General features: G+C 36.6%; 1 protein-coding gene across 9 annotated transcripts in view; it reads left to right on the forward strand.

The window, feature by feature from the left end:
* PCGF5 (polycomb group ring finger 5) overlaps positions 1-13,891 on the forward strand; it is a 127,175-nt gene that overhangs the window by 76,023 nt on the left and 37,261 nt on the right. For all 9 annotated transcript variants that reach the window (XR_003143996.3, XM_035708061.2, XM_049103538.1 and 6 more), the window contains 4 exons: positions 1,608-1,704; positions 10,513-10,568; positions 10,682-10,741; positions 13,365-13,513. Coding sequence is in view for 8 of the 9 variants with exons in the window: in XM_035708061.2 (XP_035563954.1) it covers positions 1,608-1,704; positions 10,513-10,568; positions 10,682-10,741; positions 13,365-13,513 (362 nt within the window). In the remaining variant the exon portion in view is untranslated. The remainder of the gene's footprint in view (positions 1-1,607; positions 1,705-10,512; positions 10,569-10,681; positions 10,742-13,364; positions 13,514-13,891) is intronic.

Genomic DNA, 13,891 nt, shown 5'->3' on the forward strand with positions numbered 1-13,891 from the left:
TGGAAGACAGATGAAGTATTCATATCTAAGCCCTTTTATGTTTTTAAGGTTTTCTGATACCATCTTTTGTCCAAATTTAGAGAGAATTTTGGTGAAGGGGTACTGTCCTTAAAGCTGTATGTAATGGTAAAAAGGTAGAAAAATGGGATTCAGGTGTATTTATCAAAAAAAAAAAACAAATCTGCTCATATGTCCTACCCTGACCACTCTAAAACTGCCAATGCTTTAACACTCTATCTACCTTTTTTTTGTGTGCGTGAATATCATGTGTTACTAAAATTCTTTGTTTGCCTTTCCAAATAGAAGTTCCATAAAAGTATGGACTTTGTTTGCCTTTACATCTGCAGCTCCTAGTACAGTGCATGGCATTCAGTGTCTTTTGAATCAGTGCATAAGTGAAAGGAAATACCAAGATACTATTCTGTATATGTACTAAAGACTTTAAAATCAGGTACCGAGTAGAATTCTTTCTTGACCATTGTTAACTCTGACCAGTGTATATGTTATGCTTGAATTTTCAGACCTAATCTCAGTGGGAGAAGTCTAGTTTTTACTTTTGATCAATTGTTTAGATAAACTTTTTTACTTCTTTTGGAGAGTGTGGGGCATAGGAGGGGAAAAGGAAGTAGTTTGTAGGGGAGTTACAGGAGCTGATCCTAACAGGTAGCAGGTGAAAATTTCAGATTATACAGAGTATAATAAAATAGAGGGGGGGGGATTGGCATAGGAAATTAGATAAAAAATTCTTTATAGTTCAGGTGTTGTAAAAATGTTTAAGGTTTTTGGGCAAGACATTTGACATAGGAGATAATAAAAACCTAGGGAAAAGGTGAGAGAGATTCACAGCCAGAAAGATTCCCCTACTGGGGGAAATGTAGGCTATATGGGCTAGTGGCCAAGATCCACAAATTATATTTCTGTTATCTTTGTTTGGAATGTTTATTTAAAATCTTACCCTTGTCAGTTTCTCAGTGGTTCTTCCACTTTACCTCTCATGCCTTTGTAGGAGCTTGATGCTACTACCCATACTTTGTGCTCCGTGGAATTATGGTATTTGTGAGCACAGACTGATCATGCTCTGCAAAAGCCAGAAGTTTCATTGTAACTCCTCATTTGTCCCAGGAGCACCTTGCCAAAAAAAGTAATCCAAACATGTTGAACACTCTCAAGTTTTATTAGGAACTATTTGTGTCGCGTTCAAAAGAAGTCATTGCAGGCTTACTAAGTTTATACCTTTCTTTGTGCTTCTTTAAATAAGAACTGTTGTTTTATATAAATGCACAAAAAAACAACAACAACAACAACAACAAAAAATAAATGCACCAGCTTTTTCCTTAGTAATATGAACAAATTATTTGGTTTGTGAATATATTTAAGAAAGCAATTAGCGGAGTAACATATACTTTTTATATCATTGACTTTAAGCTTTGTTTCAGTTGGGTCTTTTTTTTTTTTTTTTTTTACACTGTTAGAATTTTAAAGTTTTATAAAGTTTGGTTAAAGAATACTATTCTACCTATAATAGGCAATTCTTAAGGACTGTTTTTAATTACATTTAGTTGAAATTCACATGATGCATTTTAATCTAACATCTTCTTTCTTCTTAGTCTGTAAGACTTGTATTGTACAGCACTTTGAAGATAGCAATGACTGTCCAAGGTGTGGCATCCAAGTCCATGAGACAAATCCATTAGAAATGTTGAGGTAAGTAAATGTATTTTATAGTTCATCTAACTTAAATTATGTGAACTCTTAATATGTTTTATTATGCATCAAAATATTTGTTAGCACCTTGACTCAGTTAATACAGGTTTTATGAAGTTTTTGTTTTCACTTTAAAGCATTTAAAGCATTCTATTATTAATAGAAATTTAAAAATAAGTCTGTAGATGTTAAACATTAAATATTTAAGAAATTTATTTCCAAATTTAAAATTATAGCTTTATCTCAAAGCTACTTTAGTTGCAATTATTTTAGGTATTTTAACATTTGACACGTAACTGTGCTTTCATGGAACAACATGGCAGTAGAAGGAGAGGACAGGCCTAACAGTAAGGGAGGCTGACCTTGGTACTATTAATTTTTTACTTATATCAAAAGAGTATATAAACATTTATGTAAAACTTAAAGAATTTTTTTTAAATAACTACCATTCACTTAAGAAGTGTAATTCTGTACTTTTAAAGTTAGAAGTAGTAAGATAAAGGGTTAGTTTCCAAGATCTATAAAGAACTTATTAAACTCAACACCAAAGAAACAAACAATCCAATCATGAAATGGACAAAAGACATGAACAGAAATCTCACAGAGGAAGACATAGACATGGCCAACAAGCACATGAGAAAATGCTCTGCATCACTTGACATCAGGGAAATACAAATCAAAACCACAATGAGATACCACCTCACACCAGTGAGAATGGGGGAAATTAACAAGGCAGGAAACCACAAATGTTGGAGAGGATGTGGAGAAAGGGGAACCCTCTTGCACTGTTGGTGGGAATGTGAACTGGTGCAGCCACTCTGGAAAACTGTGTGGAGGTTCCTCAAAGAGTTAAAAATAGTCCTGCCCTATGACCCAGCAATTGCACTGCTGGGGATTTACCCCAAAGATGCAGATGCAATGAAACGCTGGGACACCTGCACCCCGATGTTTATAGCAGCAATGTCCACAATAACCAAACTGTGGAAGGAGCCTCGGTGTCCATCGAAAGATGAGTGGATAAAGAAGGTGGGGTTTATGTATACAATGGAATATTCCTCAGCCATTAGAAACAACAAATACCCACCATTTGCTTCAACGTGGATGGAACTGGAGGGTATTATACTGAGTGAAATAAGTCAATCAGAGAAGGACAAACATTATATGTTCTCATTCATTTGGGGAATATAAAAAATAGTGAAAGGGAATAAAGGGGAAAGGAGAAAAATGAGTGGGAAATATCAGAAAGGGAGACAGAACATGAGAGACTCCTAACTCTGGGAAACGAACTAGGGTTGGTGGAAGGGGAGGTGGGCAGGAAGTGGGGGTGACTGGGTGATAGGCACTGAGTGGGGCACTTGATAGGATGAGCACTGGGTGTTATTCTATATGTTGGCAAATTGAACACCAATAAAAAATAAATTTATAAGAAAATAAAAAATAAAAAAAATAAAGTTAGAAGTAGTCTGTCAGCTCCTAATCTAAACCCTTTTTCTCCAGATTAGGAAACTGAAATCTATAGAAGTGAGTGACACAGCTTTGCTTAGAACTTTAACATACACATGTCATTTTGCAGCTACAAGCCAGATGTCCTTACCAGTAAACTCATTTTCTTCCTACTTTTCCTATCATAGCTCCACCACTGATCAACTGTGTGGTCTTAGGGAAGTACATATCTAAAAACAACTAGATAGTCTCTAGATAGCCTCTATGTAACCCTCATAATCTGTGTAATATTTGCCATCATTCTATAAATCTGGATTTGCAAGTCTTACATTTCAGACATTTTTTTTTTAATTTTAGTGCCTGTCATTGTAGTAATTTTTCTGTAGGTAAATGTCAAGCCCAGTGATTTTCAAAGTGTGGTCCCCGAACCATTAGTATCTTGTTAGAAATGACAATTCTTGACCCCACCTCAGATCTGCTGATTGAGGAACATGAGAGTGGAGCCCATCTTAGTCAGCAAGCTTTCCAGGTGTTTCTGACATAAGCTAACATTTGAGAACCACTGTTCTACTATAGTCTATCGCCCTGGGCAGGACTTCTCCTAGTTGGATTTATATCAGTGCTTCTCAACCACTGGTGATTTTGTGCCCACCCCGCCCCACTGTGTACTTTTAGCAACATCTGGAGACATTTTTGATTGTCAGGTCTGGGTGGGTGTTGATGGCATCTAGTAGGATAGATGGCTGGACACCACTGAGCTAGATATGCTGGACACCACTGAGCATCCTGTGATTCACAGGAAGCCTCCTCCCACACCAGAGAGCCAGCCCCAAATGTCAATAGTATAGAGGTCAAGAAACTCTGATTTAAGTCACTCAGAGAACAATGTGAACTCTTCCTCTAAAATTTTTTTCTAATGCTTTCATCAAAAACCATACCAAACAGTTAATAATTATTACCTACTCCATTTTAAAGTGCTATGTTGGAAGAAAAATTCTTGGTTTTGACTGTTAGATACCTGAAGGGATCCAATGACCATTTAATCAAATGTCCTCCCTTGGCTAAAGTATGACATCGACATTTTTTTTAAACTTTTTGTTTGAAAATAATTTAAAACTCACAAAAAAATCCCAAAATACAAGAAACACTTGTATTCTCTTTACCCAAATTAGTTTATTGTTAACATTTTATCTCATTTGCTTTATCATATGCATGCATACCTGCTCTCTGTTTTTTTCTGAACCATTACAGAGTAAGTCACATACTTAATGGCTCCTTACCCCCAACTACTTTAGTGTGTATTTCCTACAACTAGAGATATTATCTTACATAACTTGAGTGTGATCACATTGGTACAATATTTAAACTGTCCTCCATATTCCAGTGTTGTCAGTTTATCTAATGATATCCTTTTTTTTTCCTCCTATCCCACTAAAGTTATTCTACAAAAGAATAACTTTTAAAGACAAACAGAGATAAGAACAAGAACTTCAATATTCTTGGTACCTGGAAATAACTCCTGGAATACAATGGGTTCTCAGTAAATTCTTGTTGAAAGGAAAAGAAGTGATGGGAGCAAAAATGGGAATTGGAAACTATACGGTTGGTAGTGATAGCTGAGCAGCCGCAGGAGACCAGGTTTGCTGGGAGATGGCAGGCAGAAGACCTTCACCAAAGGGTCCTGCAGCAGGGTTTCACTTACTAGTCCAAATTAGGTCACATGCAAACCCTAGGTAAAGGGGTAGTATGGGGTCTAGAGGTGCCTTAGCAAATTTTGATTTTTGCCTAAAGCTGGACATATTGCCAGAACATAATCATATTTTGTTAGCAAAAAACAAGGGGAGTCAAGGTTTCTTCAGTAGATAATACTGTGTTGCTATACAGGTATCAACAGAATTTCCTTCTACATACTTTCTCAGGAGGCTACTGGAGAATTCCTAGAGCATAAACCAAGGAGGAAGGGAATCTAACATGGGAGAGAGATGGAGGATGGCAGCTGTGTAGTAGGCCCAGAAAACAGCCTGTGTCATGCTGTTCAGTCTGATAGCCATTAGCCACGGTGGCTGTTAAATACTTGTGATGTTGCTGCTAGTACACCAGAGGAGTGGAATTTTAAATTTAATTTAAATGAAAATGTGAAACAGTATTTAATTTAATTTAAATGAAAACCTGAAACCTTTTCATTAAATAGAATCTTAAGTAAATTAAAATTACTAAACAAATGCATTGTTAAATATTTTAATGCATAAACTAGATATTAGAATTTTATACAAAACATGTAAAACACTTTTGTTAATGTGCCCACTAGAAAATTTAAAATTACATATTTGACTCACATTATATTTCTACTGGACATCGCTGATACAGATGATAGAAGGAGGATGGAAAACTCTATGAGGAAGCATTCATTCATTCAAATATTTACTGAATGCCTGCTTTATTCAAGGCATCATACCAGGTGCTTTAGTGGGCAAAATAGATTAGGTAAGACTTTTGCCCTTATAGGGTTCATATTTTTGTGGGGAGAGATAGACAACAAACTGTAAAATAAGTTACTCATGTGGTATATTAGAACAAAGGGGAGAAAGGAGAAGATGCTGGTGAGGAGGCTCAGGAGTGTGAAGGGAGGGACAGATTGCAATTTTAAATGAAATGGTGAGGATAGGCCTCATGAGAAGGTGAACTTTGAGCAAAAAATTAATGGCCATTAGGGGGTTAGCCATCTATAATCTAGGGAAAGTTTTCCAGTTCCAGATAAAGGGAGCAGCCAGTGCAAAGGAACTAAGTCAGGAGTACACCTGAAACTTGTTTGAGGAACAGCAAGGAGACCAATGTGGCCAGACAACAGTGAAGAAGGGAGAGAATATGGGAGGTGAGGGCAGAGAGGTAATGGGAGGCATGTAGGCCACTGTAAAAAAAAAAAAAAAAAAAAATTGAGTAAAATGGGAAACCACAGCAAGGTTTTGGTTAGAGGATAGACCTGACCTGGCTTAAAAGGATCATTCTGATGACCATGTTGAGAATACACTGTACATTGCAAGGTAAAGGTAGAAGCAGGGAGACCAGTTAAGGTAATTGTGGTGATCCAGATAAGAGATGGTTATATCCTAGATACAGCTTGAAGATCCAGCAGGATTTGCTGGTAGATTGGGTATACAGTATGAGAGAATAAGTAGACCCTGACCTGAGATTCCTGACTGAGCAACCAGAATAACGGAGTTGTCATTAACTGAGACAGGGAAGACTAAGGATAGAGCAGCGTTGGGGGAGGAGTAGTTGGGAGTTTGGTTTTGGACATGTTGAGTCTGTTAGTCATTTCAGAGAAGAGAACATTGGCAGATGGTTATACAAGTCTATGGTTCAAGGAAGAGGTCTGGCTAGAGATAAATATTTGGTAGTGTTCAGCATATAGAAGCTATTTAAACTGTGAGACAGGATGAGCACTTGAAAAAGAAGAGAAGAGGACCAAGGATCAAGCCTTGGAGCATTCCCATGTTGAGAGATCAGAGAGGCAAAGGAAGCTGAAAAGGTTCAGTGAAGTAGAAGGAAAATCCAGGAGTGTGGCTTGGAAGCCAAGTGAAGAATGTGTATCAAAAGACAGTGATCGACTGTGTCAGATATTGTTCCTGGAAGTCAAGTAAGGTAAAGACAAAACTGATGCTTGGGTTTAACATGGAGGTCATCAGCCTTGACAAGAGTACTTCCAGTAGAGCCAAGAGGCAAAAACCTAACTGGATTGTTTCAAGAAGGAAGGGGAGAAAGAGTAATTAGAAATAGTGAGTATAGACAAGTCTTTCAAAGTTTTGCCACAAATGGGAGCAAAGAAACAGGATAGTAGCTGGTAGGGGAAATAGGGTCAAAAGGTTTCTGTTTCATTTGATACAGGACCAAAGAAATGGCATGTTTGAAGGGAATGGTCCAATAGAGAGCAGAAAGTTAATAATGTAGGAGAGTGGAGTGGAGGGGGGATTGGTGAAACAATGTCTTTGGGTAGATGAGAGGGAATGGAATCTTATAGAATGAGAGAGGAGATTGGCTTTATATAGACTGACAGATCATCTGTAGCAATGAACAGGAGGGCGGAGTATATGTAAGTGCATGCACTGTACATATGGTGGTCAGAGTCTGTGAAAGTTTTTCATTGAGGAGAAAATGTTTATAAGCCAAGAGTAAGGATTGGAAGAGGGGATGTAGTGATTTGAGGAGAGAAGAAATTGTGTCATTTAGGAAAGTGAGAATAAATTGACTGGGGAAGTATAGTAGGATTCTTAGCAACTTTAAAGGCACATGGGGGTTGTAGTTAGGAATTTGTAAGGCTGTGGTTGTGTTCTTCCTAGCTGTGGATGCAGGTGTGGTTAATGGAGAACCACACCTGCATCTAATTGGATTTAGCCAGTGTTGTGGTTGTACCAAAAAATTTTGAGCAAATGAGAGAGGGACAAACAAGGGAATCAAAGGTGTGGTTTTAATGACAGACCTTGGTGTCAGTCAGTCCTAAACTGGATAGGAGGACAGAGGACTTTAATTTAGTGAGGGATGTCTCAGAGAAACAGAAATGAAACTTGTCAACTCCTGATCTGCTTGAGAACAGAACAAATTCTTTCAAGGAATTTGGAAATAGGTATATAGAAAATGAAGAAAAGAAAGCAACTACTAACTCTAAAGAAAGAAAAAAGTTGAATGCACGGATGTCTACTAATGTCTGTAAATATTTATATAATTATAACCATGTAAACACTGGTTATTAAGCCAAAATAATGTAATAAAAGTATATCAGAAAGATATGGTAATAAGAGTATATCCGAAAGATGAGAATAGTGTATGTTGGGAAGAAACGGGCCTGGCAAGATGAAATCAGAGAACCAAATCTTATTTTCCATAAAAGGAAGTCAGAAGAATGTAGACAGCAGAAAAAGTGTGGCTACCAGAAAGAAACAGGTTGGATTTGAAACCCCTCTGGGGTTGTAAGAATCAGGAATGGGGAGGGTGGGGCGTGAAAATTTTGTATTTGAACATGAGTTTTATGGGGAAGTTGGATCTGTAAATTTTGTGTGTGTGTGTGTGTGTGTGTATACATACACACACACATTACGTATATGTGTGTATGTATATATTACTCTGAAAGAATATTAAGAAAAATATTTCTCTTAAGTACTACTAGTATTAAATCTGGGGAAAACTTTGTGAATGAGTTAGTATTTGAATGAAGTCTTAAAGAGTAAGATAATATTGGTTAGATTGGAGAGCAAGAAAAGAGTATATGAGTCAGGATGAAGAGAATGAGGAAGAAAAACAGATCGGAAAATGACAAGGCATTCTTAGGGACAATTGAATAAGGCAGTTAGCTAGAGAAGAGAGACAGTAGCACCAGTTATAGTTTTAGGTTGGACTTAGGTTATATAAACACTCAAAGCCAGGTAGTGGGAAGAAATTAGTTCTTGAGCAGGCAGATAATGAACAAATTAGTGCTTAAGGAAGATTCACTATGAGCATGTCAACTTAAAGGGAAGTAGCTGTGCTGTCCTGTAAGTGTGGCAATTGATGGAGTAGAAGCATGAAAGGTATGGGAAGACTAGGTGGGAGAAACATGGAGAAGGCATAATCAGTGGGGTTTGATGAGTAAATGTGTGAATTGAAGTGGGGGAAGGCTCAGGTAATTCTTTCATTTTGATTTTATTTGGGAGAGATACGGTATTTCTAAATTTAATTTTTAAAATGAAAGACATGGAGAAAGGTATTCAGTGTTTTGTTGAAGGATAGATGAGACAGTCTTGACAGTGATGAGCCAAAGGAAGTGCTTGAGATCTTCAGCATCAGTTAGAAATACAGAATTGAGCTCAGCAGAGAAGTGTAATGTATATGTATGTGTGTGTACATATGTATACACACGCACATATGATCTGCCTGTATGTTTTCAAGCCACAAAAGTAGATGCGATCATCAAGGCAGGCAGCCTGTAGAAGAGATCAAGAAAGTGCAGAGTTCATAACAATGGAGAATACTCAATTTTTGAGGTAGTTGGAAAATTAAAAATACTTAGGGATAAAGAAAAGTAGACAGGAAAAAGGAAAAACCAGGAAGGGGAATTTTCAAGGAGCAGTGTTAGGGCAACACTGTCAAACTGCTGTAAAGCAATATAGGAGAAAAAATGATTTTTAAAAATAATCTACAATTTTTAAACTATAATTCTAAGGCAATTTATTTTTTTTTTCTAAGGCAAGAATTTAAATCTATTCAGTGTGGAAGTTCTGATGATTTCAGGAATACAGTAGAGTAAAAGAAGCAAAACCCAGAGTGTGTGGCAGAAATAATGTCAATCATGCTTTCAGACTTTTCTAGTTGGAAGAAGAGGTTGAGAAACTGCTAACAGCTTGAAAAGACATAGGTTCAGCAAAAGTTTTGGGGTTTTTTAGAGTGAGAACATTGTACATGTTTGTATTCTAGAAGAATAATGCTGCTGAGCAGGGCAAGGGGGATTGAGAGAGCAGAGGGGCTGTGGGAACAGGAGACCAAAGGAACAGCCACGAAAAGCAGCATTTCACTCCTCCATAGCAGGAAAAGGAAATGGGAAAAATGGCAAAGTAAATATTTACACATTTCTTATCTAGGAAGATAGAATGACTAAAAGGTCTAAATTGCTTAGAAGGAATGAACATTATTTCCTTTACAGGAAAGAGCCAGAGTGGTGGTAGAGAGTTTGAGAGCAGGTGTATCAGCTATTGCTGCATAACAAACCAGTCCTAAATTTCATGTTTAAAACAGTAATAAAAGCATTTTATTCCTCACAGTTCTGTGTGGTTCACAGATCTAGGTGGTGGTTCTTCTGGTCTTGGCTGGACTCACTCAGGAGACTACAGTGAATGAATGAGTCTAAGATGGCCTCAGCAGGGCAACTTGGCACTTCTACATGGTGTCCCATCATCCAGACTTGCTGTGTGGTGGCAGGATTCTAAGAGAGTGCACAGAAGCTTGGAAGGCCTCTTAAGGCTTTATCTCAGAGCTAAGCATGGTGTCACTTGTGCCATTTTCTGTTGTCCTAATAAGCATGTTTCAAGGCTAGCTCATAGATATTCTTGAAGGGAGGAAATAGATGCCATCCTTTACTTGAGGGAGGAATTTCAAAGTCCTACTTAGGGAATAGAGATGTAGAGAGAGCTGGGGACTGGGACCATTTTTGTAATACTGCAGGAAAGGCTAGAAATGGGTGCACTCTGCATGCAGAGAAGTTTGATATCGTGGATATGCTGAAATTGTCTATGTCCTGTATTTTGTAATACATGCAAGATACAGATCTCTTAACCATTTAAATATTGGATTTTGATATCTTCATTATTAGTATATTCTCTTTTTTCTCCCCTTTGGAAGGTTGGATAATACATTAGAGGAAATTATATTTAAGCTGGTCCCTGGACTACGAGAACGTAAGTTGCTTTTCGGCTTCTTGCAGATTTTTGTGTTCTATGAAGTCAACATTTCTACTAAAGATTTTATGATTGTTTCTATTATTTTATACTTCTTTTTTCTTTTAAATTAGAGGAACTTGAGCGTGAATCTGAATTTTGGAAGAAAAATAAGCCTCAAGAAAATGGACAAGGTGACTTTCTTACATCTATATCTGATACTCTCTTAAAGTGGTTAACTTTTTGTAGATTTGGTGAATTAATATCACGTTAAGCTCAGATTTCTTTTGTATAAAATTCATGTAGCCCTTTGTTTACATTATGATCCTTTTGTATAAAATCATGTGATTTTATATACATCTGTGTAAATCTGGAGTCACACCAATTGAAAGCAATTGGAAATAGAAAAAATTAGAATTGGGAAAGAAAAAAAAGAGAAAACTGACTACTCATTATAACAATATTTGCTGGAGAGCTAAAGGAAATTGAAGTAAGAAATAGCCAGGGTCTGCAGCTAAACCCTGAGGGGGTTTTCTATTTATTTTATTTTGTATGTTTGCCTTATTGGAGAAGGAACCAAGATGTAGCTGAGTGCCAGATCAGGAGATCTGTCTATGCTATGATAATCTGGAATTATATTTTTATATGTGGAACTCAGACTATACAAATTTATATGTCCTGGGAAATGAAAAATATTTCTAGATTCTTACGGGAATTTTCTCCATCACTTAAACTGAGTGTCCATATTTCTCTTCTGGGTCCCAGGAGACTCCACCATCAGTAATTTTTAATAGTCTCAGCAAAGTGGCAAACATTACTGGGCAGAGAAAAGGCTTTTAGTATGTATAATTCACACAATAGAAAAAAAAGTACAACATATCTGAAATAATAAAGAAGAATATGCTTTTCCTGTTACTTAATATGAGATTTATTTCGGGATAGCCTAAATACCATTGAAATCTTTTAAGGATGTATACATGTTTTTATAGGCTCATTGTGAGCTCAGTCTTCACCCTTAAGATCATAGGATTATCAGTTATAAATCAAGATGCTGTCTCTTTTCATCTGTAAACTGAGGATGATAGTTTTAACTAGTTCAATTTAACAGTTCAAGACTGGCTTCTAATAGCAGGGGAAGTTTGAGAATAGTTTTCAATTATTGGAATAAGGTAGTTAGGGATTATCTTTTTATCTATAACAACAAACAAAATGGGCAAAGAAGCCAAGCCTAACAAAAAAATGATTTCACTAAAGACTTGTTTTACCCAAGTGTAAGTTGCAATTTAGACAGTAGTGCTATAATTTTATGTATAGATAATATAAAGTTTACTGTATGTTCCGATTTTTGACTGTCTTTTCAAGAGAACAGGAAACCAAGAAATTGTCAGTAGAAAATATATAGTAGGTTTAGTCCATGACTCTGTGTATCGTATAGATGGACTCATGAAGGACTATAGCCTACTTTGTGTGTATCTCTCTTTAACCATATTTCTCCCTTTTTAAAGTATTTTATAATGTTTAGTTTGGGTAGAGAATTTGAATCTTCTTGGTGCTGGGAGTTTGGTTCATATAAGGTAGCTCCTGTCTATGTGGATTCTATATAAATATATAGAAGAAAGAAAGCAGGGACCCCTGGGTGGCTCAGTGGTTGCGTGTCTGCCTTTGGCTCAGGTCATGATCCTGGGGACCTGCGATCAAGTCCCGCATCAGGTTCCCTGCAGGATCCTGCTTCTCCCTCTGCCTATGTCTCTGTGTCTCTTATGAATAAATAAATAAAATCTTTAAAAAAAAAAAAAAAGAACGCACAAGAAAGAGAACCCACCTGCCCTCTATAATACAACTGTAATGCTTTTATTAGGCATTAAAGAGGAGCTAACCTGTCATTCCTTTTTTCTGGGATTTTCTGTACCATAATGCTTGACTGGCTAGTTCTTTCAAGTTTCAGCTTAGAGATATTCTATCTGAAAATCTTCCCTGAATCTCTGCTTCACCCAGAGTTTGGATACCTCTCTTATATGTGCCCACATAGTCTATTTTTACCTCTTCCATCAGAGTCCTTATTATACTTCCCATCGGTCTGTTTTCTTTACTTGCCTGTATCTCCCTCCTCCTGTATCCTGACCACTGTGAGGATGAGGGTGATAACCCTCTAGTTTCAGTATTCCCTCAAGTGTATCACAATGCATATCAAACACAGAGTTAAAGGGACTCCATAAATAAGTGAATCAGCACATGGAGTTGTATTATACATAGGCTGCAGGTATTTTGTAGGTTAAATACATTCGTACATAACAAAGCATGTGATTCAGATTTCTTTAATGGATTTAACATGTTACATAGCTACATACAGGTTTAAAAAGCTAATTCTCATATTTCACTAGTTGATTTTGTGAATATATAATAATTTGAAATTTTGAGAACTCAGTATTTGATACTTTAAAAAGAGTACTTGGTTTCCAATTTGAATATATATAGAATTTGGAATATTTTTATATCCTCTCTACTTTCTAAGTGGTCTAATCACTAATTGCAATCATTTTTGTGGCCAGATATAGCTAGTCCTGAATCATTCATTTGGCCAGTGAGCCTAGAAATTTTAGGTTATGTTAGTAAGTCACTGATGGCTTTTTAAAAATATTTCTATTATTGAGTTGGTTGGAACATTTTAAAGATACTAAAATTTTCATTTATTCTTCATCAAACCAAAAATGTTTAAAATTCTTAACTTGATGATTTGCTCGATGATTAATATACTGTTGCTTAACCTTAAAATCAACTTTGAGTTACATCTAACTTAGTTCCGTTTAAATTATACAGATGATACTTCAAAAGTTGACAAACCTAAAGTAGATGAAGAAGGTGATGAAAATCAAGATGATAAGGACTATCACAGAAGTGACCCACAAATTGCTATATGTCTAGATTGTTTACGAAATAATGGACAATCAGGGGACAATGTAGTAAAGGTGAGTGGACAAGCACAGTTATATTTTTTATAATCACTTTATAGTAAATCTTTGATAATTTGTTGATGAATTTTAGCTAGTGTTGGCTTTCAAAATTTTTATTAACATAATCAAGTAGAATGCTATTCTCTGACAGCCCTGTAGCTACAAAGGACACCAGTTACTGACGCCTGATTTCCAGCCCCCACAACTGAACAGTCCTGGGCCAATGCCACCACCTAGTGGCTAATTCCAAGAATCACCCCATCCATTTTTCTGTCACCTTTTATACCTTTGTTGGGAATTCATATACATTGTTTCTCCCAGTTTATGTGTGGTAACCAGTTCAGTTCATTACATCACATGATGGGCAGTGTCTCCAACTGTTTCATTCCTCCT

This window comes from Canis lupus, chromosome 28, assembly GCF_003254725.2.
Source record: "Canis lupus dingo isolate Sandy chromosome 28, ASM325472v2, whole genome shotgun sequence".
Taxonomy (NCBI): Eukaryota; Metazoa; Chordata; class Mammalia; order Carnivora; family Canidae; genus Canis; species Canis lupus.